Raw genomic sequence first — 24372 nt, 5'->3', positions numbered from 1 at the left:
CACACACACACACACACACACACACACACACACACACACACACACACACACACACACACACACACACACACACACACACACACACACACACACACACACACACACACAAAAACATACACACACATACACACCCATACATACACACAAAAACCAACCACGACCAAATGGAAAATCATCCTTCTTTGATGCTGTTATGAAATTTGTTTTAATTTCACCTGCACGTCTGCTCGGCCACATAACCCCCACCCGAGATCTTAGAAGGCTGTGAAGTGTTAATAATATTTAAAGTTAAATGCCATCTGTTCTCAGGGCCTAACGTGAATACCAATACGGCAGGCAAACGTTGCAATTAACGGAGCCGAGATATCAGGAACACCTGAGAGGCAGAATCCTGCTCTAGGAAAAGAGAGGCAGATGTGATGTGAGCAGAGATGACTTTTCTGTTCCCGGGGAAAAAAAACCTGTCTCGTCTCCCCTTTCCCTACCTCCATCTGCCCATATGTGCTAGAAGCCCAGTATCATCTCTACTTAGGGGTATCTGCTTTGAAATATATCGGCTTTATAAATGCCTGTCTCTCTCTATTTCATTGTTTTATACACTGAGCAGAGAAGTATCAGTCAGGTGAATGAAAGGCACGCTGTTTTTTCTGAAATGAAAGCAAATTGCATTTGCCCTGCCATACAGAGTTTGTCACCGCAGGGCTGTTTGTGTTGTTGTTTGCAAAGAAGAATTGAAAGCATTTGAATATTTTGATAAAAAAAGACAACATTATGAACGTTAGACAGAGAGATTCAAACATTCATACACAGTACATTACTGAGACTAATGTGGATGCATTTTTAAATGTAATTTATGGATGGAAAGGTTTTTTTATGCCCGCCAGAGTTTTTAGATCCTTATCTGAAAGTTTTCTGTCAACATTGAAATCTCTTCTTCTCCATTGTTTTCCTCTTTTGAGTTTAATGGCAGTTGGGTAAACACAAAATGGTGCGTTTAAGTCACGATCTGGTAAAGACAACTCAAAGTTTCTCTGTGATTATTTTGTGTTTCATTATAGCCGGTCACATAGTCAAGGGAAAGGCATATCTTTCCGTTTTTTTTCCAGGTTCTATCTCTGATTCTCACACACATATTATTTATTAATGTTCATAGTAATGTTTGTAACCTTTTTCAAATTAGTTCTAGAAATAAATAGATACATTGAAATCACAGTGTTATGGTTGTGCAGCCACCACATTGCATCTTTAGACACTTTTATCCATAGCATATTATATTTGGTGTGAAAAGGAAGAGAAGGGGATGGAACTACCAACCTTACAATTAATGGATGGCTTGAGCTACAGCAGCTACAGTCATGTGACAACAATAACAACGCAACTCAATTTCTTACAAAAATATATTTATATCATAATTAGTATTACCAAATATATTTTTTGAAAAAAAATAATGTCATTACATTGACAGTCGTACAAAATTGCATTTGCTGATGCAAATTATAGTTTTATGTAATTTTCAGAAGATTGTTAGGTTGAAACACAAATTAGACGTCACAGAGTAAGTTGGATGTGATAGAACGTTGTGTCTTTAATATTACTAGAAGCAAATCAGCCGTGTTCCTGATAGTTTCTTCACCTGACAATTACAATACAGTATTTTGAGCTCAAACACGTACATTTGAAAACACATCTCACCCCAAGCCTTCTATTCACACTAACTCATTCACTCTATAAAAAACAAAAGAACTATTTCAATTTCAGTTAAATTCATCTTTTTCTTTGTCTAATGTCCGTTTTGTATCTTTTTGACAAATTCTATAAAACATTACACTCATACAAGTGTAGGTAGTTCTATATATATATATATATATATATATATATATATATATATATATATATAATATGATTTCATATGATTCTTTTTTAAACATAAAGATTATTGTCAATTTGAATATATAGCTACACCCATAATTCACATTAAGTTGGTGTTTTTCACAGCCAACGATGAGCTTTGCAATAGGACTCACCAGAGCAGGTAGTACACATTTTAAAACACCACGATGCCATCACTCTCACCTTCTGTCTCTCCTCACTCTCCCTAACACCATGTCCATAGTGGAGTCATGTGCAGGGGAGGCCGGCTTTTGTGCGCCCCAGTGGGATCACTGGTGTCACTGTTCACACATTCAGGTTCATGTGACATTGACCTGTGGGTGACAGGAAAGCTCAATTCTCTGGAGAGTTAGGTGTTGCCAAGGCTGCTGAAAGCACCACCAGTGAGGTCATACTGTGAGGCATGCAGCGCTCAATGGATTTACTTTGATGATTCCGGCTGAAAAAGCCTGACAGCCCACAGTGTGGAATGGACTGTAATCTATTTAAGATTGAAGTCTGTCAGCTTTTGACAGTTTCAAATAGACTACACTACCCATGCACTTAGAGAGGACAAATAAAAGTGTCTGTAACAAACATAATCATGTAAACAATTATCAATCAGAGTACAGCGATATAATAGATGTATTATCCATATGTTTATCATCAAGACCCGTGTCTGATTATTGCTGCTATGGTCCAGTGGGCATGTTAGAGCGTATGCACCGAAGGAAGAGCAAGCTATGCCTTCCAATATCAGCTGGCCTCAAAGCTGCTTCTATAATGCATGAAGATCAATACGCTGTGGCTTTGTGAGTGCGGCCTTGCAACTCTGTGCCCATATCAAGTATTCCCGCCAACTGCCCTGCCGTTTGTAGAGATCTATGCCTTTGGATGTATCAGGGCTCAGGGGAAAGCAAACTACAGTATGGATACCCAAACTGCTATTGTTTGGAAGAGAAAAAAAAACCAAAGCTAGTATTGCTGCGTTTGTAAATGTGAATCAACTTCTATTGTCCCACATGTACACAGCAAACAGTGGAATGTAGACTCTGCATTTAACCCATCCTAGTGTTTGGATGCAGTGGATAGCTTCTAGACAGCGCTCGGGCAGCAGTTTTGGGGGTCCGCTGACTTGCTCGAGGGCACCTTGGCAATGCCCAGGAGGCAAACTGGCACCTCTCCAGCTACCGGTCCACCCTCCATACTTGGTCTGCTTGGGGGCTTTAACTCCTGTCACCCCCTGGTGTTTGGGGTATATCTGATATTTGCAGTATTAAAAGCATCTAACAGAGATCTATACTAAAGGGGCATTCCACCAAAATCCATCTCAGTTCTATTTCCCCCATTGAGGGCATTTGCTGCTGTATTTATTGTATTACAAGCTTGCTTGCCGATGTTTTGTGTTGTTTTGTGTCGTAAGTTGTAACTCTCATGTGCAATATCAAAAAAATGTTGATCATTTTGTAGCTAAGCATCCGCATCCATTGTTGCAAAAAGAAGAATCCTGTCCAGTCTGCTTTTCTTCTCACTCTCCTGAAGCAATGCTCCCCTACCCCGGTGCTGTGAGAGTGTTGTATTGCTTGAAGACAAGCCATGTTGTGTTTAGATCACTTAAAGCTACCCTGTGGATATCTCATTTTGAAGAAACATTTTTTATTTACTTTCAAACTTTCTCACCAAGGGAACTTTGTGTATCCCTACCACCAAGCAATTACATTGGATGTGTAAAATGTTTGTTTTTTCAAATGTTAAGAAACTACGCTAGCGGCTTTCCTCTCTTATTCTGCTATTTTATTGACCGCATCAAAAAATCTCTTTCCATTGCGGTCAGAAACTCCACAAGAACCTTTAAGTGATTAAGAAGGTTGTATTGATTAATAGAGCATCTTATTTATTCAGTCATTTGTTTTTCAAACATTCTTAATTTTTCCAGTTCAGTGTCATGAAACGTGCAAACTCCATACAGAGACACATGGCATCAAATTTAGGTTTGTGGCCATATGGTAACCACTGAGTCACACAAACTCTACATACAGGTTTTGGTGACTATGGGGATGCACCTTTACCAGTCGGGGCCACAGCAACAACAGTAGAAAATGGCTCCATTTGCACTAAGATAGGAGTACAAGGCAAAACCATGATCTCTAATGTTAAAAATGTACTGTATTGAGCCACACTACTTGTATTAATATTACCCTTCATAGTCAAGCATTGCTTACTCACAAACCACTCATCAAACGTGGACTATAGCAGAAAAAAGCAAAAAAGCAGACCAGCACAGCTTTTGTTCATTCATGTCTTAGGATTCCTCCAAATTAGATATTGAACCATTAAAAGCCCTGTTTACCCACAGGCGTTTCACTGATAAGATCTGTGAAGTTGGTCACCACAGCTCTTGTACTTATAAAAAATGGAAAGGTGTAAGTTGTTCGAGGCATAACAGGTGCAGAAAAACTAACGGTAGAGTCAAGGGGATGTCAAACAGAGTCTGTACACAGCCTCACAGTCCAGAGAAGAGTGCTAATCAGCTGTAACACTTCATCATGTATTTAGACCTCTAATAACCAACCATGGGCTGCACGGTGGTGTAGTGGATAGCACTGTCGCCTCACAGCAAGAGGGGCCCGGGTTCAATTCCCGGGCCAGACAACCTTCTGTGTGAAGTTTGCATGTTCTCCCCATGTCAGCGTGGGTTCTCTCCGGGTTCTCCGGCTTCCTCCCACAGTCCAAAGACATGCAGCTAAGGTTCATTGAAGACTCTTAATTGCCCGTAGGTGTGAGTGTGAGTGTGAATGGTTGTTTGTCTCTATATGTCAGCCCTGCGACAGACTGGCGACCTGTCCAGGGTGAACCCTGCCTTCGCCCATTGACAGCTGAGATCGGCTCCAGCACCCCTGCGACCCTTAACTGGATAAGCAGGTTACGGAGAATGAATGAATGAATGAATAACCAACCATCACAATATTGCAATAATATTCCTTTCGGGAAGGCTAGATCATGTATTAGGCTCAATAGTGCTGTTAAAGTGTTTTAATGGGTTTTTTCTTCTATAGCGTCCGTATAGGACATAAATATATCTAAGATTACATGTTTCTTTTTCTGGTTTAAAAGTCATAAAAGGGGTAACAAAATATAGGCAACAGCACATACAACCATCCTGATTCACTTTGCATTGAATGGCATTACATCGCAGTCACCTACCTCTGTTCGACTTTCACATCCTGACGAATTGTTAAACCCAACAAGCCCCTGGCCGCTCTCCCTACAGCCTAATGGCCAAGTCTAATGGCTGTTTGTCTTTTTTCATGGTAATTGGAGGCCAACTGACTTTGCAGCAAAGTCTCTGCTATCCTTTCTCCTGCTGAGATCCTTCTCTCTCTTGCCCCCTCTGGGTCCTCTGCTTTGTACAGAAGGTATGGGTTTCTCCTCTAATGATATCGTAATTGCTGTTTTCTCTAGCAGTGGACAATGGTTGCCAAGCCTGAAGGTGGCCTGGCAAATGAGCTGGAGATCAGACCAGGGACACCATGATGATGAAGGCGCAGTGTAGAAGCAGAAAAATAACACATTCATCAAAGCATGATGTAGGCTATCTTTTCCCTCTTTGATGCTGTTACTCATATTTTTTGCCCTTGTTTTTCCCCCATACCTGTCGAACCCATCTGGTTATCCACAATACATCATTAGCGTAGGAAAATGCAAATGAATCTTCACTGTGTAAGCCAACTTAGACACCACGCATGTGTCCTTAGGCGGAGATATTAATTGACCTGCGTGGTGACCGACACCGGAAGCCTGACAGAGCTACAGATATACACACTTACACACACACATGTTCACACATGAACACACAGAACTCAACATAGCAAATACTAACGATATATTTTGTATTTCATGCTTCATTCCTGGCGATGTCTGTTTCGACAATTCAAAAATACCAGCTCGCCTCCTCACTGTACAGTCACAGGAGTGGGATGGCGCAGTGCCGTTTGAACAATAATTTCTCAGTCCAGCTGAATTCATGCTGACGCTCCAGTTTGCTCCGTTTGCTTCCTGAAAACTCCCCTCTCCCTCTTTTTAATCCTCTGAGGGGAAGCTGAGAGAGGGAGAGAGAAAGAGGGAGAGACCAACATTGAATGCTGACAGGGACATAACTTGCCTTCCCTCCATACCTTGTTTACAGTCTCCCTCCCTGCCGCTATACCCTCCTCCCTCAATGGAGCCATAAAAAACAAATAGGGGCTTTTAGAGAAATTGCCTGTGCTTTGAAGATTAATAACAGTTGCACCAGTTCACCCAAGAAAGTCTCCGGAGACCAAAACGATATTGGAAGATTAAAAGTGCCACATCCCTAAATTGGAGTGATTCAGAGCTCGGGCTGCTCTCTAACCAGCTTATTGAGAGTCAAGGCCTCGGTCCAGCTGCCAGACAAAGAGCATCATTAAGTATTTACTTCTGGATGAGGATCCGCTGCATGAGTATAATGATGAGCTGTGGGTGGGATCGATCCTCTTTGTCCAAGATGGAAGTCTGGTGACCCTGGAGCTGCCGCAGGAGTCGACCTAGACAAAAGAGAGGTTATCCTGTATGAGGTTATTGGTCATCATTTCACAGTTTTTATCCCATTAGTTGAAATAGCGTGATGGCACTAAGTAAGGAGAGGACCAGTCTGACCTATTACTATCATTGAACAAAAAGAGTAAAGTGCAGTATAAATCTTTTGGTGTGCTGTTAGACCTTCAGTATACCTGCACACCTCTTAAAAGGAAGAAACTAGAAGTCTGTGCACTTCTCTAACCTCAGGATATAATAAATATACAAAAGCATGTACTCCCCCTCTGGAAAATAAAATAAAATTAAAAAAAAGTGAGAAAGAAAGGGGGGAGGGGTGGGATCACTAAGGAAATAATAAAAGTCAGGAACTAAAGCAATTTCCTATTTGCTCTAATATGACCATCTTTATAATAATTGAATATATATGACTACTTTTATTATTATTATATTCCTTTATTGATCCCCATGGGGGAAGTTCAAGTGTTGCAGCAGCTCAACTACACAGACAATAAATACATACTATACAACTACAGACAATAAATACACATACTATACAACTACACATACAGACAATAAATACACATACTATACAACTACACAGACAATAAATACAGACAATAAATACACATACTATACAACTACACAGACAATAAATACACATACTATACAACTACACAGACAATAAATACACATACTATACAACTACACAGACAATAAATACACATACTATACAACTACACAGACAATAAATACACATACTATACAACTACACAGACAATAAATACACATACTATACAACTACACAGACAATAAATACACATACTATACAACTACACAGACAATAAATACACATACTATACAACTACAACAATAAATACACAGACAATAAATACACATACTATACATACAACTACACAGACAATACACATACTATACACAGACAATAAATACACATACTATACAACTACACAGACAATAAATACACATACTATACAACTACACAGACAATAAATACACATACTATACAACTACACAGACAATAAATACACATACTATACAACTACACAGACAATAAATACATACTATACAACTACACAGACAATAAATACACATACTATACAACAAAATAAAGATAGATAGATTTATAGATAGATAGATAAAGATAGATTTTATAACAAGAGTAATGAAATACAATCTACTGGTATGTAAAGCTATTTTTTTTTTTTTACATCCTCTTTTTCAACAGTGTCCTGGAATCTCTATGGTAACAAGGAACCCCCCCCTCCTCCGCAGCAACCAGACCAAAGCGTCTCTGAAGTTGCCTAGCAACCACTACCACAAAAAACAAAACAAAAAAAACAAACCCCACAACAACAGCAGCGGGCGTCACGTTTTGAGAGCCAAACGAGTATTATATATTATATAATCTTGTAAGTTAGCATCACACTGCTCTTCTTTTTTCAGGCTCATCATTTGACAAGACGACACCTGTGGACATGTTGAGGACCAAGGTGGAGCTAAAAACAACGCAAGGCTTCACCATGAAGGCCGCCATGAGGAACTCCGTGGTGAGTGACGTCACGGCACGTTGTACACTGGTGTTATTCTGACTGACAGCTGACTGTGCAGCCTGGTGACTGTGCAGCCTGGTGACTGACTGTGCAGCCTGTTGACTGTATGACAAGTGTTATTGGGGAAGCTGTGAAGAAACACCACCACATTACATTACATTACATTACAGTCATTTAGCAGACTGTTGTGCTTAAAAACTAAACACTATGCAGCCTTAGCAGCTACGTTGCTACATTAAATAAAATGGCCCCAATATAACAAGCGTGGATTCAATTAATATAGATATACAAGTAGTACATTACATTACATTACAGTCATGTAGCAGACGCTTTTATCCAAAGAGACTTACAGGAAGTGTATTCAACATAGGTATTCAAGAGAACTACTAGTCACCAGAAGTCATAAGTGCATCTCCTTTCTTAAACAAGCATCTTAAAGCATAAACCAGAGCAAAAGTATAGTGCAGAGGCAAATTACTACGAAAACAATAATTGCAACAGACTAATACGAATATAATAAGTGCTACAAACTACTACGAATAGGATAAGTGCAGTAAACTAAATACGTAAACTGATACGAATAATAAGTGCAACAACTAATACGAATACAGTAAGTGCAACAACTAATACGAGTGCAATAAGTGCTACGAGGAAGGCTCAGGGTAGTACTTCATGAAGAGGTGAGGTTAAAGATGGGCAGTGACTCTGCTGTCCTGACGTCAGTGGGGAGTTCATTCCACCACTGAGGGGCCAGGACAGAAAAAAGCTGTGACCGGGTGGATCGGCCGCAGGGACCTCTGAGCGACGGGGCAACCAATCGCCCCGAGGCCGCAGAGCGAAGTGGTCGGGCGGGGGTGTAGGGCTTGACCAAGGCCTGGAGATAGGAAGGAGCTGTTCCTTTCACTGCCCTGTAGGCTAGCACCAGAGTCTGTAACTGGATGCGAGCTCTTACAGGGAGCCAGTGTAGAGAACGGAGAAGGGAAGTTGTGTGAAAGAACTTGGGGCGATTGAACACCAGGCAGGGACAGAGAGAGGCTGGGTGGAGGTTTCTGTGGTAGGGTACACCACTGAAACACTGGCAGTCTGGACTCCCACGTGCTGGCACCACCTTCTACATTAAGTTCCACTGGTTGGAGGAATGGAGGGCCGCTTTAAATGATCCTCTTACTCTTTCCAGTCCTCTTATCATTTCTCTATTGTTATTCAGCACAGCCCTATCATCTTCTTTTTTTTTTTTTGCTATTTGTGCAGAGCAAAAATAAATCTCAACACACTAAATAGCCCAGAGAGATTTGGTAGCAGGAGAAAGGAAAACACCAGAATGCCTGAATATACACTCTCCAACCATCGTGTGTGTGAGAGTGAGTGTGTGTAACGCTTGGTCAGACATGCTTGTGTGGGTTTCACACAAGTATGGGGATTACTTTGTTTCTTGAATAATTTTTATGGTCTAAATTACACTTTTAGGGCTATATTGCAATAACTAGACACTATGAAACAAAGCAGCCATATGAATCTATCTCTTTTAAAATAACATATGAATCTATCTCTTTTAAAATAACATTTCAGAGATACACAAAAGGAGAATGCTTTATTGACTAACATGTATTGTGAGGCTGTTGGAGTTGTTTGCAGCACATGATTTGAGTACAGTTTTACAAGCTTAAAGTTGTTTTTTTGTTTCCCTAGCCACCAAAGCTTTTATGTGTATTCTATAAACAACTTATTTGCGTATAATGCACTTATTTTTGTGCTGGTTCTCTTTGTCTTACTCTGCGACAAACAAACACTTCATGGACCATTATGCCCTTGCAGAGCAGTCCCCATCACGGACCTCCAGTGTAGTTAAACTGTGTTGAAGGAGCTTACTAATTTCCAAAGACAGTCATGTCGGGTCATCCTCTCCTCTCATTTACCCCAAATGAAGACGGATCAGGAAAGTGTAATAGGTTTGTAGAGCAGAGGACATCAGTCTTCATTGATTACCTGTATTGATTGGTCAGTAAAACTAGAATTTGTGCAGCCAAAAAATAGATTATTATTAGAAATCTGGACAGTAACTGAGGGTAGGTCTTCTGTTACTGTATCGTTACATTTATTATTAAGATGAGTAACAAATATGCTGTCACAGTGGTTCATGGTTTATAAGGGTTTTGTTAAAAATAGGATTATGTATGAAACTGGCTTTTCCCTCAGCTGATACTGTTTGCCAGCAAAGGCCACTGAAAGATGTGCATAGTCTCCCACTGTGTTCTGGCAGATGTGGTAAGCCATAGGAGCAGCTATGGTGAGAGACTGTAAGTTGATGAAGAAAACAAGCCTCCCAGTAGCACATTTACACAGACATCCTTTCTTTACAAACACCAGAGCTTAACAGCATTTGCGCCATGGCACCTTTTTAACACGGATCCTGTGTTAATTAAAGTGCTTCATACTGTTGATATTGTACTGTACACGTTCACTTGTTTTGTCATCAGAAAGACTATGTGGCTTTAGTTTGTGTGAGGAGGAGAGTTATGTTGTGATTTGTTCTGTTTTGAGTTATGCAGTATCATATGTAAGGAACACAGTCTCACATTTTCTTCTTTCTTTTAATTCTCACTTGGCACTTTTACAAAGAGGCAGTAGCGGCTGGTAAGCAACAAAGCATGTCACAGACAGTCATATTGCTTAAATTGACAGATTGAGGCATTCTTTTACTCTCACTTGCTTGATTTCGCAGGCTATAACAACGCGAAGCTCGTCATTAAAATCTCTTTCTTTTAGAGTTGTAATGAAGACAGGTGGTTCTCAGTATAATCATTTCTTTTTTTAGAATATTTCCTACATGCACACTTGGCAACTTGTCATTGTCTTTGTTTTAGTTTTTTGTCTGGGATATGGTAAAAACCCTCCACTTATTCAGGAAGTTCCCAGAATACCCTAGATTTATATTTCTGTGTTTTCTTCTGATGCTGTTTATGGTGACAGTTTGGATTTTGTCCATGGTGAAATGACAGAAATGCATCAGAAGTTGAGGCATCCGTGGTCAGCAATAATTTAATGAATGAATTTGAGGAAAGTGTCAGTTTAATATTTTCTGTCTGCAATCCCCTAGCTTTCACTTCCACATCTTTTCTACTTCTGAAATGTTGACTGTCCAGTTTTCTGGGGACTTTGATGCAAACTATTTAACTAGGTCTTCCTCTCTCATCCACTAACTTTTTAACTATGCTTTGGGTATTGGCCGATACCGGGAACCAATCAGATACTAGTTTAAATTAAAAAACCTGTTGACCTCACTGTGTGAAGGAGACTGGGATCATTCTTTTATGTGAAGGCAACATGAGCTGTGACTCAAACAATGTATTTCAAAATACATCAAGTAAATACATTGATATAAATAGACTGAATTGTTATTTATTAAAGCATGGTACCCGATACCAGATTGGCGTATTGTCGCTGATACCCAATCCAGCTGTTTGAGTCAGTATCCAATATCAGTATCGTTGCATTACTAGTTTTTTGCAGACTGCTATTGCCTTGTTTATGTCACAGTGCCCTTAAATGAATGTTGCCCATGTGACAAATACAAGTTGAAGAGCTGCACATTTCAGATGACAACAGTAATACCTGCAATTGAAACTGCAGCTCTACTTATTCAATGGCAGGGACTGCCTTTAGATGCAAAGGAGGCAGTCAGAGCTCTCATTGACTTCCTCCTCCTTTTTTGAAGGTCATAAACAAATCTCCTGTCAAGAGCCTTCACAAGGAAGGCTCCTGCAAAGCCCTTTAATATGCACCATCTCCTCAGAGGATCTGCTACGTCTGGAACACAAATGATACTCCCAGACCGAAATACCACTGGCTAAATCCTCAACAAAAACCATTACATTTTTCAGAGGCTTGCTTGCTTGTGTCTGTTACTTTCTGTTTTTTTTTTTTCTCCCCTGTGGTCACTGACATATCTCTCCGTAGAGGGCTTTGCGGAGAGCCATGATTTGTAGGTAACGACAAGGCCATTTCAAGCCAGAAAGGGTATGGGGTCCTGAAGCATGGGCTTATTATGCTTTAACGTATTTGTGGTCATAGAAATTGAATCAATAGCACCGGCCCACGCAACTCTCCCCCTTTTCTTCTAGTGATTCATCCCCAAGCATTTAAAGAGAAAAAAAAGCACATTACATTCTGGTTGGAGGTCGTCACCTTGTGTTTCAGACAGAGAGGAGAACAAAGCTGTTGTTTTCTGTGTCAGAGAGAGAGCGAGCTTGGTGAAAAAAATAAGCAGGGGTTTAGGGGGGGAGAGCAAACACCAGCATAGTGTCGTGACAAGAATGGACATGAATAGACATACAGTAAATGTGAACATTGCAGTTGACACAGACAGAGGAAAAGAAGATACGCAATTTCATGTGTTATGCTGTATGACTGAGTGATACGGATAGAAAAATATTCATGGTATCATCATATGAAAATATCTGTTTTTGTCAAACCAAGATTCTTCAAAGCCATCACTTTTAGTTGACACGGACATGGAGGTAGCTGCTGCTAAGCACATTTAACCTAACAGCTCATAAATCAAACACATGGCGCTTGAAATGTTTGTATCTCTGCAAGTCAACTTACTACTACTTATTGCATTCGTATTAGTTGTTGCACTTATTGTATTCGTATCAGTTCGCTGCACTTATTGTATTCGTATTCGTTTACTGCACTTATCCTATTCGTAGTAGTTTGTAGCACTTATTATATTCGTATTAGTCTGTTGCAATTATTGTTTTCGTAGTAATCTGCTTCTGCACTATACTTTTGCTCTGGTTTATGCTTTAAGATGCTTGTTTAAGAAAGGAGATGCACTTATGACTTCTGGTGACTAGTAGTTCTCTTGAATACCTATGTTGAATACACTTCCTGTAAGTCGCTTTGGATAAAAGCGTCTGCTAAATGACTGTAATGTAATGTAATGTACTACTTGTATATCTATATTAATTGAATCCACGCTTGTTATATTGGGGCCATTTTATTTAATGTAGCAACATAGCTGCTAAGGCTGCATAGTGTTTAGTTTTCAAGCACAACACCTGACCTATTTCAATTGCTGAACAAATCGGAGATGTAGTCGGCCATTCAGAGGTGTGGATTCAGCCTAAATTATTCCATCTTGCTGTTTAAAGATGTAAGAAAAAAAATTGGTCCATAACTATTGAACTCACTTGGGGTGCAAATTATCTATGGACTCCTGATGATGTGGAATATGTGACCCTAGATCATCATCATGCCCTGTCATTGATTTATGTTGTCTGTAATTGGTGGAATGTTTGCCATAACACATCCCGTAATGTTTCTTCTTTTTGTGCAATGCTTCTACGCTTTAACAAAGACTGAGGTCACTTTCAAGGTCATAAGAGTCATGAGGCCAGTTTGCCACAGGAAATGCTCCTTGATGAAAAGTCACGGAGAAATGGACCGAAGCTGTAAACGTCTCTACACTGCTGTGTCCTACAGTACACCACCACACAACACCAGCACCAGAACATGGACATGATCCTCTTTAAGGAGCCGTATAGCGCGGTTCACCTGAGAGGGCAAATCGATACAAACTACACCTTAATCCCAACCTCAACTTTTGCGATGCTTTTTGTAACACGCTCACCTCATTTACTGTTTGCTTGGCCTCTGGGATTAAAATTGAGCCGGCAAACATCGTCCCCAAGTCTGCAACAGCCCTACCCACAACACGCCAACCCCCTTTCTCCCCAGCCCCTCCGTCATCCCTGGCTCACCCGACTAACCCCAGGGGACAGATGGAGACTCCATGCTAGCAACGTGACCTCCATATTTTATTCCTTCCTCTCCCACAGCAGCATCATCATTATATACCTGAGCAGATGTCTCAGCCTCCTATGCTGTCTGTCTCTGTCTCTGTCTCTCTCTCTCTCTCTCTCTCTTCACTCTCTCTCCCCCTTTCTCTCTTTCTCTCTGCATAACCTTCATTCCACCAGGCAGGTCCCCGTAGATGAAAACATTTTACGCTGAGAAACAGTGGGTTGCTAGACAATTACTGTGCACAATAATAAAACCTAAATGAAATCAGCAATATACGAGCAGCGGATAATAACAAGAACCAAATAATAAGACGGAGCAGAACATAGAGGCACTTTAATGTTGACTTTATTTGTATTGTATCGTAGTAATTTTGCCTTTAGAGGATTTGTTAAGATTGTGTCGGAGTTGCGCCGATTAACATGTCGACTATTTGCCTTTGATGCTCTGACCACTAATGTCATCTTAATAAATTACCCCATCTGAACAAATTAAACAAGTGACAGTTCGGAATTGATCCTTGATTAGGGTTTAAATGAGTTTAAAATTGATGTGCAACCTGATTAAATGTAATCTCTCTTTAAATTAAAAATACAAACCTAGTTAAAATGCCGTCTTAGATTTAATTTGAGTTAGAATGAATCCAGATTTTAAAGTTTCGTCCAATGGTCTGATGTGATTAAATCCTCTCTGCCATCCACTGAAACACCAGAACAGAACACGAAAACAACCAGGATAAAAAAGTACGATATAGAAAGATGTGAATTGCCGGTTATATGGATAGCAGGCATTTGTTGACCAAGATTGAACCCTTGAAAGCTTTTATGGAGATGAATCTGTCTGTTTATTATTTTCACTCGCAGTCAAAACCATTCTTCCCCGTCGCTCCTAACCTATTTACCTGACACAGGAACCCATAATGTGCCCGGCATGATACATAAATTGGCCATGGAGCCGGTAGGGTGTTTTGTGTCTGTGTTGTGTGTGTGTGTGTGTGTGTGTGTGTGGAGCACGCCTAAGTAAAGGCAAATTGAGCAAGTTTTCCACTGTTGCTGTAGATTCCCTCACCTGTCTGCTTGCCTGCCTCACTTAAACTGCCCAATGGAAGTGTTTTCAAAACCAGTGGTGCTCGTAGACACACACAAACCCCTCACGCACACACACTAAAACTGTTTTCCTGCATCCTTCCCTCTGCTCCTGCACGCTTGTTTTATCAGCACCACAAGCCTGTAGTCCATCCCTGTAAGCAGCTGGGTTATTGGAGGAAGAATTGAGTCATGGTAAAAAAGGTTAAATTGGCAATGGGCTCCGGAGGCCTCCTGGCGTTTCCATTACTATCGATCAACCACGGCACCTGAAGGCCTTGGGTGGATGGATCATTGGCTGACTTGGAAATCTTACAGTTTTCCTCGTAACTTTTGACTTTTTTGACTTTGCCTGCCTTGCTCCTCACTTTAAAAGCAGCAGGAAAAGACTGACCCAAATAGGAGCCCACTTTTAGCATTGTTTAAAGATATTTTAGTATCCATGAAATGCTGTTAATTAGAACTGACCATTACAGGGACGTAAAGCCCGTCTGTGAAATGCCATTTCTTTTGAGACTCTGCTTTGATCTGCTAGAAACCAGGAATTGTTTTCTTTTTGTTCATATTCAACATCTACATTTCAAGTGAAGACGAATTTGGTAGAACTTACAAGAAGTAGTTTGTGTGCTTGATGCTCCTCTCCCCAGGTATCTGATAGATTAGGTTATAATTGATGACATGTTATCTGAAGTGCATGACTACTGAAATGTCTGTGACCTTTTCCGCGTTTGAAGAAAACACCATCTGGAAACGTCCATCAGACTATGGAGAAGTACTTCCACAGCGTTCTATCATGGCCTTGTAGGAAGTGCTTGGCTGATTATGTCTATTATGTTTGCTTTGCTCAGAGCTTGGATGACAATTACACTGGCCTCTGTGTTTGTTGTGTTCTCCTTCAAGCTCTTGTAGCTTGCATTCTAATTAGATACTATTTAATGGAGAATGTTTATTGCTCCTTGCAGGGCCTCTATTTTCTGCTTTAGAGTTAATTAGCCCTATGTCATGTGATAACCAGTGCAGAGGACATCTAGACCTTTGCCTCATCTATGAGCGGTGTGCTTCCCCTATCAAAAGCAAGAACGCTGGGTTGGCTTGTTTTCACTTAGTTTCAGTTGTATTGAAAGCACAGATGAATATGAGGACATACGTTGATATTGCTTTTGTATATTAAACCTAACTTCACTCTAGGGATGCCAAATTAAATTATTTTTTTTCTGACCGACTACCGACCCTCGTTAACCGTTCATTAAACGACAATGTTAGTGCTCTGCATGCAGGGATGCTGTGGTTGGAGTGCCTAACAAGTGGACCAGATGCAACAATAACCCCGAACACAAAGAGGTTAAATCCCCAATTTATTGCCGGCTGCAGAGTATGCCCAAAACAGGCAACTCATTTTTGGGGAGCGACTTCATTCTCTGCTCAGGTAGACATTACTCCAGTATATATTTACATTGCAAATTGCTGTTGCTGCTATATTGATGTTCAGAATTTTAAATACATATTTCTATTTAAATTAAAGGGGTTTAACCCTGAAGTAAGCAACAAGTCCAGCTCAGGCTGACCTTTAAGGTGAACCAGCTGTTCCCCTTTGTTTTTTAAAAATTTGAATATAATTTCAAACTGTTTAACCTATAACATTATTTGGTCAAAATTCACATTCCTATTGAGGGTTATGGTTGAATGGTTAATAATTAACATCCCTACTTCACACACGGACCCACGATTCTTGTTCCACAAAGCTTAATGGACAAAGAAATGATTAATGACCATATAATCAAATTGCATAATATGTTGTATGCTAATGTTGTGTAATCCAGCCTTAACAGGCTTGTTGTTGCAGGCTGATTGTCCATATAGCATTTATTTATTTTTTGACTGCCAGGCAGCATGCCGCCACCTAGAGAGAAAGCCAGCATCTTTTTTTCAGAGCCCTCAGACTTTTTTGCGCTCCGAGTGCTTCTATTTGAAGCGCCCTGTTAGCACTTTTCTGCCAGAGCAAAACACAATGTGGACACTCAGCCTCAGTGAGGTGATGGGTTTTATGTGATACAAATCAGGCCCCTTTAGTTTTACTAACTTTCAAGCTTACATTTCTTTCTCTTAGATCACTAATGTACAGTGAAACTGTTGATTTCAACCCTCATTTATGTGTCTTTCTTTTACTAATTGGAAATACTATTACAGACGACAGACCAAATGTACTAAACATCATTGCAAACACTGTCAAAGGTGGGTTGTATTAGGTAGAAAGCCATTCAGCAGGACTTGTTTACCGATACACATACTGTGTATGTCCATTACATAACTGTCGGTTAGTTACAATTTGTGACAGCTTTTCATCTTTGTTGAGGCGATGTGTCTGTATTTTGTCAGTGTTTTTAAATATTTGCATTATTTTTATTCACGAATGGGAATGGAGGGATTGGACCCAAATGCAGACAAATGAGGAAGCAGCAGCATGGTTTCAGGGATTTATTTTCCCATACCTTACAGTTATTGAGAGTCCAAATGGAAGTGGGTTCGGCAGACGGGTAAAAGGCAGGCTGGATAGCAAGAAGGAAACAAGAAACTGCGTAGCGATGATGGTGATCTGACAAAAAACAAAAGGAGTTGAACTGATATAGCGTATGTGGAGTGTGGTTGATGAGTGAGTGAGATGCAGGTGAAGAGGTGGGCGGGAAAAGTCAGGCACAGCTGATGAGGGAAACAGCGGTGTGTAGGTAGGAGGTGATTTCAGGAGAGCAGGGCTGCGGCTGAAAAGTCATAAAATTACTTCAAAATGCCTTTTCCTGACCACTTTTTCTTGACCTTGATGGAAAACATTGTGAGGTCAAGGAAAGATGTGAAGGAGAATTCATAAGGTACTACCCTGAGCCTTCCTCGTAGCACTTATTGCATTCGTATTAGTTGTTGCACTTACTGTATTCGTATCAGTTCGCTGCACTTATTGAATTCGTATTCGTTTACTGCACTTATCCTATTCGTAGTAGTTTGTAGCACTTACTATATTCGTATTAGTCTGTTGCAATTATTGTTTTCGTAGTAATCTGCCTCTGCACTATACTTTTGCTCTGGTTTATGCTTTAAGATGCTTGTTTAAGAAAGGAGATGCACTTATGACTTCTGGTGACTAGTAGTTCTCTTGAATACCTATGTTGAATACACTTCCTGTAAGTCGCTTTGGATAAAAGCGTCTGCTAAATGACTGTAATGTAATGTAATGTAATGTAATGAAGGATTCAGGAGAAGTCAACTAAGTGCTAAGAGCATCCAACTAGCACTTAAACTAGGCCAGGTTATTTTGATGGAACAGCAGAGTGATCTGGCGCTGGGACATTACAGTGTTCTGAAGATGGACTACAACAAGTGCATCTATTCCCGCTGCATTCATACTATAGAGTACATGCAGGCTATATACACAGCTGCTTCAGTGGAGAGATACTGGAGGGCCGTCCTTGCTGCTGCTGCTGCTCACAGTTCACACAATTAACACTGCTTTTGCAATATCAACTATGTGCAATAATGTGAATTCAACATTTAGTTATATCTTGCTGTGATACTCTTTATTTATTTAGATAACCTATCTTGCTTCTTTTAAACCAAACTATCTCTTTTGCTGCGGTAACACTGCGAATCCCCCTGCCTTATCTTAGACGTGGATAAACCAGTGAAGAATATGACTTAATTACCAAGGTTGACATTTAAATTAAAAAAGGATTTTCGGCTCCAACTCACCAACATTTACATGATCATTTTGAATTAAATGTTTGAGTTTTGGAGAAGAGGTAGGACCATGAAAGTATATACTTCTTCCTCCTTTCAGGACATGTGATATTTATTTATGTTTTAAATGTATGTTGTTTATGAGAAATAAATCCCATTAGGCCAGTATATGACTGTAAGAAAATAACTGTAAATGCAACATAGGCATAAAGTTTGTTTTCATAAAAGGCTAAATGTTGCGCCGTTTTAGGTGTTGCTGCTGCAAAGAGTTATCTTCTCTCCCTTCGTAAAGGATGGTCCAGTGTATCATATGCTAACAGATATAAGTAAGGAAGCATTGAGGTATCTGTATATTATTTAGAGAATTTGTCTAGCTCGTATCATGGCTGCCAATTAGATACATCTGGGTCATTTCTATCAGTTAGGAACCCCTTCTAAGCAAAAACGACTTTTCGACCTCACACCAGAGAGTCTGAGGGCATCTTGCTGATGTTTAGGGGTGGCAGCTCCGGGGAGTGAGAGGAGGGTTTACAGCCTAGGGGAAGTGAGCAGGAGCTGGAGAAAGGAACAGAGAGCCAGGCCAAACAACTTAGACACTCTAAGGTTTTTCTGTTTCTAGATTTTGTGCCTCCTCGTTTTCTAGCTCCTCCGGCTTTTGACCTGGAAATCGATTTCAGCGACCTCAAATGCACCTCTGGAGCATGGATTGAGGACTGAGGAAGTTTGGGAAAGGAGCTATAAGCTGTACGCTACTGTTTGCTTTGTGGAAGTTTTTTTTACAATATTGTGAAATATGAAAGAGACGTGACACACAGCTTGAATAATCTCTTCCCATCTCTTTGATTTATAAACTTGGAAATGATGAAGGCCGTCTCAAGTCCTGACATTTCCTTATGACATAAAAACCCCCAATTTAGAGCATGTATTATGCTTCGGATAGCGAGACCTCTTTTATGGCTGACGAATGCTGCTGATTGGCTTTCAAGCTACTCTGACACCCCCCCCTGTTACAGTGTTTACCTCCAATTTAAGTCAATTTTCATAATATTGTGGACCACATGGTGGTGTGTGACCTGTGTCTTTATGTAGTTACAAGTGTCACATACTGCCCTAATGGCCACACTCCACTTAAGTATATTAAACTGACAGGGCATTAGTCTTTTATACACCCATCCTCCATCATTATCATCCAACTGACTGACTTGTCCTTGCTAGAGGAGAATAGGCCCTTATTAGTGTAGGCACGTGTTCTACTCTTTACTACAGGGTCCTATGTGGCAGCTCGCATACTGCCTACATCAACATAATAAGAACCAGTGCCAGAAAAAATCGATGTATCTGACAAACACTGTTGTTCCAATCCAATAATGCCAAATGGTGGCCTTTGTTTCACTACCCCCCACTTTGAAAATGTTTTAAAATCACCATCAATGCAATAACATTGGCCTGACCTTTTGAATTTTGCTGACCAGTGCAGAGACCTAAAGGGGGCCGCACGTCTGTGATCTCTCAAGGACAATCGCAAATTCCATCATGCCTTAGTGATACATACCAAATGCAATCTTGTAATAAATGTTAGAAGAGAAGCATTTTACAAAACAAAAGTATATTAAGGGAGGGACGGGAGGGCAGAGTGAAAAGTGCACCAGTTCCCCCGTCTTGCACTCTGAAAACGCACAGCAGCCAGCATCCTAGAAGGTGCTCCGGGGCATCTGTGTTCTTCACCCTGAGCCAAGAAAGTCAACCTGCAAACCCTTTGAGATTTGAAGTAGCGTATACGTTCCCTTCCAGAATTCCAATGAGGATATCTCTGCTATTTAGCTCATGTCTCGCATCCAGCTGAGTCAAAGTGCTCCCAGTCGAATGTACGCCGGAGGCAAACGGCTGTGACGCGGCAAACAGGAGAAGGCAAGGAAAGGGAAGGGCTGGAGGGCAGAAGTACTCCGGATGCTGTCAGAAATGATCCGCATCACACTTCCTGGCACCTCTCGGCTCGAGCCACCTCTGCTCATTACCCTCTCGCCATCCGGAAACACCAAACAAATTCTACTAACGAGTGTTTGACCAACATGGCGTGCTGTGGCAGAGGGAGAGCGGCAACCTGTCCACGACTCGTTGTCTCTCTTCTCTCGCTCTCTCTTCTGCTTTCTTCTCTGTCATTCCCCTCTCTTCCTCCCACTCCCTTAAGACAGAGGAGAACAAAGGGGGAGACAGAAGAAAAGCAATATAACCCCTTGGCCCTTATCTGCAGAGCAGCACCAGAGCATGTCTGGCCTCAGATACAGCTTTGCCTGTCCTTTGAAGGCCCTCATCTCCCTTTGATTTCAGCCAAATGGTTCAGTACACTGACAGATGCTCTACTTTCCATCTGTCACTCTGACACCCATCTATTTAGCGTTGTCGTATCTAACTGACTTTGTTTGGACTGTCTGTCAGGCTATCTGATGGAGGTTGTGACACTGATGCTGATGTGAGTGCCTAATGTTAGATATTGTGATTCAGACCTTAAGTGGAAACGGATAAAAGATAAACGCCGCGCCACTTTTTTTTTTACAGGTTGTCTATTTTTTTATTAACATTTTAGACATTTAATTGATGCGCTGATACTGAGTGATTTAATGAGGAGTCTAAGGGTCATCATCACATTACCTTGACAACATTCCCTCAGAGATGGGCCACAAAAAGACATAAAAATTCAAGCCAAGGAGAGTCGTAGAAGGCAGCGTTTTTTATGAGTGGAAATTAGAGTGAGTGGAGGGTAAAGATGTTGGAGAGCGTATATGTGATTCTGGAGAGAGAGAGGATGACGTAGGACACCTCTTAAATAGATGAGTGTTCTTTTTATTTTTGCCTGGACTGAACTTGGGAGGTCATTTTAAACTCTTACTAAAACAATAAGCAGTATTAGCTGTGTCATTGGTGTTAGACTGTGAGACAAAATGCACACTGCCTGGCTGTTTTTGTAGCAAGTCCCTTATTCACTGTTGCTCATTCACACAGCCTTGATTGATGCTTTTCATCAGAGGTGTGGGATTAAGGAGGTGGCACAGACAGACTCTTGCTAATAGCCTAGACACCTGTTTCACTGTCAGAGCATCAGCAACCTGCAATGCAGAGCAAGAGGTGTGGAAGCAGTAGGAGTGATTCAATTGATGGATAGATTGACAAGATGAATTGTAGGAGCAATAATTGATAAAACAGAAGTAGATCTGTACGCCTTTCTTACGAATGCTGCTCTCTGAATAAAGAGACTGGCTGGCACAAAGAGAGCCTCGGGCATGTTATTACTTAAGCTCTATTTTATTTATTTGTTTGTGTGACTGTGTGCTTGTGTGTTGTGTGTGTGTGTGTCTCTGTGCTAGTGTCTCCCAAAGTGTCGCCTCTCTGTCTGAGAGGGCGGCTCCGGCAAGAACGGTGTGAGATTTGAGGCGTCTGAGAAGTTGCCTGTTTAAAAGGCATCAGGGAGTTTTTTTTTTTACTTTGTCTCTTGGGCTCATCGGAGGGCATGGACTAACGTTTTCCTCACAATAACAAGGACCCCTGTTCCAAGCTTTGCTGGGAGACTTTAATTCCTCTTAGTCTGCGGAGTAAACTTATTTTGGATTAGGAAGCATTTCATGTTAAATTCAGTGTGCTCCAAACCCCCTCCCCAGTTTAATTTCTGTAAAGGTCAAGTTTTAGACCATGCAGGCTTTGGTCTCTGCATGGGGTCTCTGTAAGCAAACCTGCCGGGATCATTTTTAGCAGACTGATTTCCAGGAATAGAAAGTCAAACTGGACGTGTGATAAGAACAAGGGCCCGCGGTTCATTCTGCATTACATACTAATCACCTAGATAATGTTCTTCACTGTGAAACAATGTTCCCATGTCAGAGGTAGAACCTGTATCTCTTGCCATGTGCAGTCTGCTTATCTCCCCATGCCTCCCTCCACTCCTCAGGAGTTTGTGAGCGCTGGTCTACCTGTGACACCTGTGAATGTGTGTGATGTGGTCACCCTGTAGACTCACCCGCTCTCTCCTCTCTCATCGTCGCGACTGTCTGTCTGTGGCGAAAATCGATGGACTCCTGCTTCTCTGGGTGTGTCCGTCTCCTATTCCTCCCCCTATGGGCCTATTGCTGCCAAATCAAACCTTCCACAGCTCCCAGTGACGCTCCCTCCCTGTAGTCACAGCGACATTCACATGCTTTGCTATCTCCCCCGTCTATCTATTTATCTCCCCGTCTGGTTCCAGCCTGCTTGTCCATCTCCCTGTCGGGGCTGTTTAACTCTACGACTGCCTGCTTATCTGCTTCGTTGACTGTCTGCTTACCTGTAAAACAAACTTGGGTTTCAACTTTTGGGTGAGTCATGTAGTTATTCTGAGCTGTGGCCGACCCCCATAGCCACTCCAAAACAGAGTGTTGTCACTGACTTCAGGAACATTACTATTCTATGAGGTGGTTTTCAGTCCGCCATAATTTAAATGCAGTTATGAGGATTTTTATTGACAAGAAGATACTTATTTGGTAAATAAAATTGGGAGGACAGTTAAATTCTTCTTTATCAGCAGCAGAAGTGGCAATCGCAGCAGGTCAGGGATGTGGTTTCCCTTCTGTGTCTCATTAATTTCATGGCCCAGCTTAGTGTTTTAATACCTTCATCGCTGATTGGGGCAGTAAAGACAAAGCATTGGATCAGTGCGTGCCGCACTCTCTTAACAGCCTCTCTTTGCTGACATATAAACAAATCGTATACGCACTCATTGACATGCATACCAAAAAAACATTAAAAAAATCAAATTGCATAAAATTGAACAAAGGTCACATATTTTGCTGCAAAATAACATTTCTTGTAGCCATGTATTACATTGTGTTATGGTAAATAATTGAAAACGGATAGTGGCAATTCTCTCTAACAAGGCATTCCATTGGAAAAATTGGAAAATTTCAAACTGGTGCTGAAATGATTCCAATTAATGATAATTCATTGAATTCATTATAATAATAAACAATACAATATTTAACACAGTAAAAACAATCGATACGATAAAAATAAATCAAATAAATAAAAATAAAATAATATAGTAAAATAATTTAGTAATACCAATAATTAAAATATAGCATTAATGCGTAAAAGGCAGTCTGAAAAATGGGTTTTAAGAAGTGATTTAAAAGAGATTGCTGATTCTGCATCCTTACAACACGACTAGACTACATATTACATCGCTTTGACACAACCTGCACACGTGCGGTGCTCTACATGTGTGTTTGCATCTCTGGTTTCTATCAGTGTAGATGCACATTGACTGCATCTTGGCTTTAGCTCAGAATAAGTTTTGCGTCATGGGCTCAGCGCATGTGGTTTCCCTCTCATTTAAAAAGTAGTACGAGTTGCTCCACTCTGCCTTTGCCATGCCGGCTGATTCACTCTGAACCATCATCTCAACTGTGGTTTGGTGATATGAATCAGCCAATAGGGCTCTGTAAGCACACGGCTGCCCTGCTGCCTGGCTGATAAGTGGGCCACACAGAGAAGATGGAAAATACTCACAGAATTCTCCCTCCCTCTCTCTCTCTCTCTCTCCCTTGTTCGGTCTTGCTCACTCCCTTTTTTCTCACTCACACAGAGCATATTTCACTCCCCCCCCACAATCCTACCTCCAACTCTTTCTTTCACATCCCATTAACGTCTCTCTCTGTGTCTATGCTGTTCTTTTAAGTGATGGGGTTAAACTAGAGGAGACAGAAAACAGCGGGGCCCTCTTCAGTGCTTCAAGCTTC

The 24372-nt window shown here is 40.9% G+C and overlaps 1 protein-coding gene across 2 annotated transcripts in view; it reads left to right on the top strand.

Annotated features, from left to right (window-relative positions):
* pacrg (PARK2 co-regulated) overlaps positions 1–24372 on the top strand; it is a 182650-nt gene that overhangs the window by 47386 nt on the left and 110892 nt on the right. Inside the window, exon 2 of one of the 2 annotated variants that reach the window (XM_054614449.1) lies at positions 7891–7994. In XM_054614449.1, coding sequence (XP_054470424.1) covers positions 7923–7994 — 72 coding nt within the window. In that variant the 5' untranslated portion in view covers positions 7891–7922. Of the gene's footprint in view, positions 1–7794; positions 7995–24372 lie in introns of those variants that run through there. The other variant, XM_054614448.1, reaches the window with a different exon arrangement.

The sequence above is a fragment of the Anoplopoma fimbria genome, chromosome 15, assembly GCF_027596085.1.
Source record: "Anoplopoma fimbria isolate UVic2021 breed Golden Eagle Sablefish chromosome 15, Afim_UVic_2022, whole genome shotgun sequence".
NCBI classification, from domain to species: domain Eukaryota; kingdom Metazoa; phylum Chordata; class Actinopteri; order Perciformes; family Anoplopomatidae; genus Anoplopoma; species Anoplopoma fimbria.
Note: the sequence above shows the minus strand (reverse complement) of the source record. Positions and strands in the feature narration are given on the sequence as shown.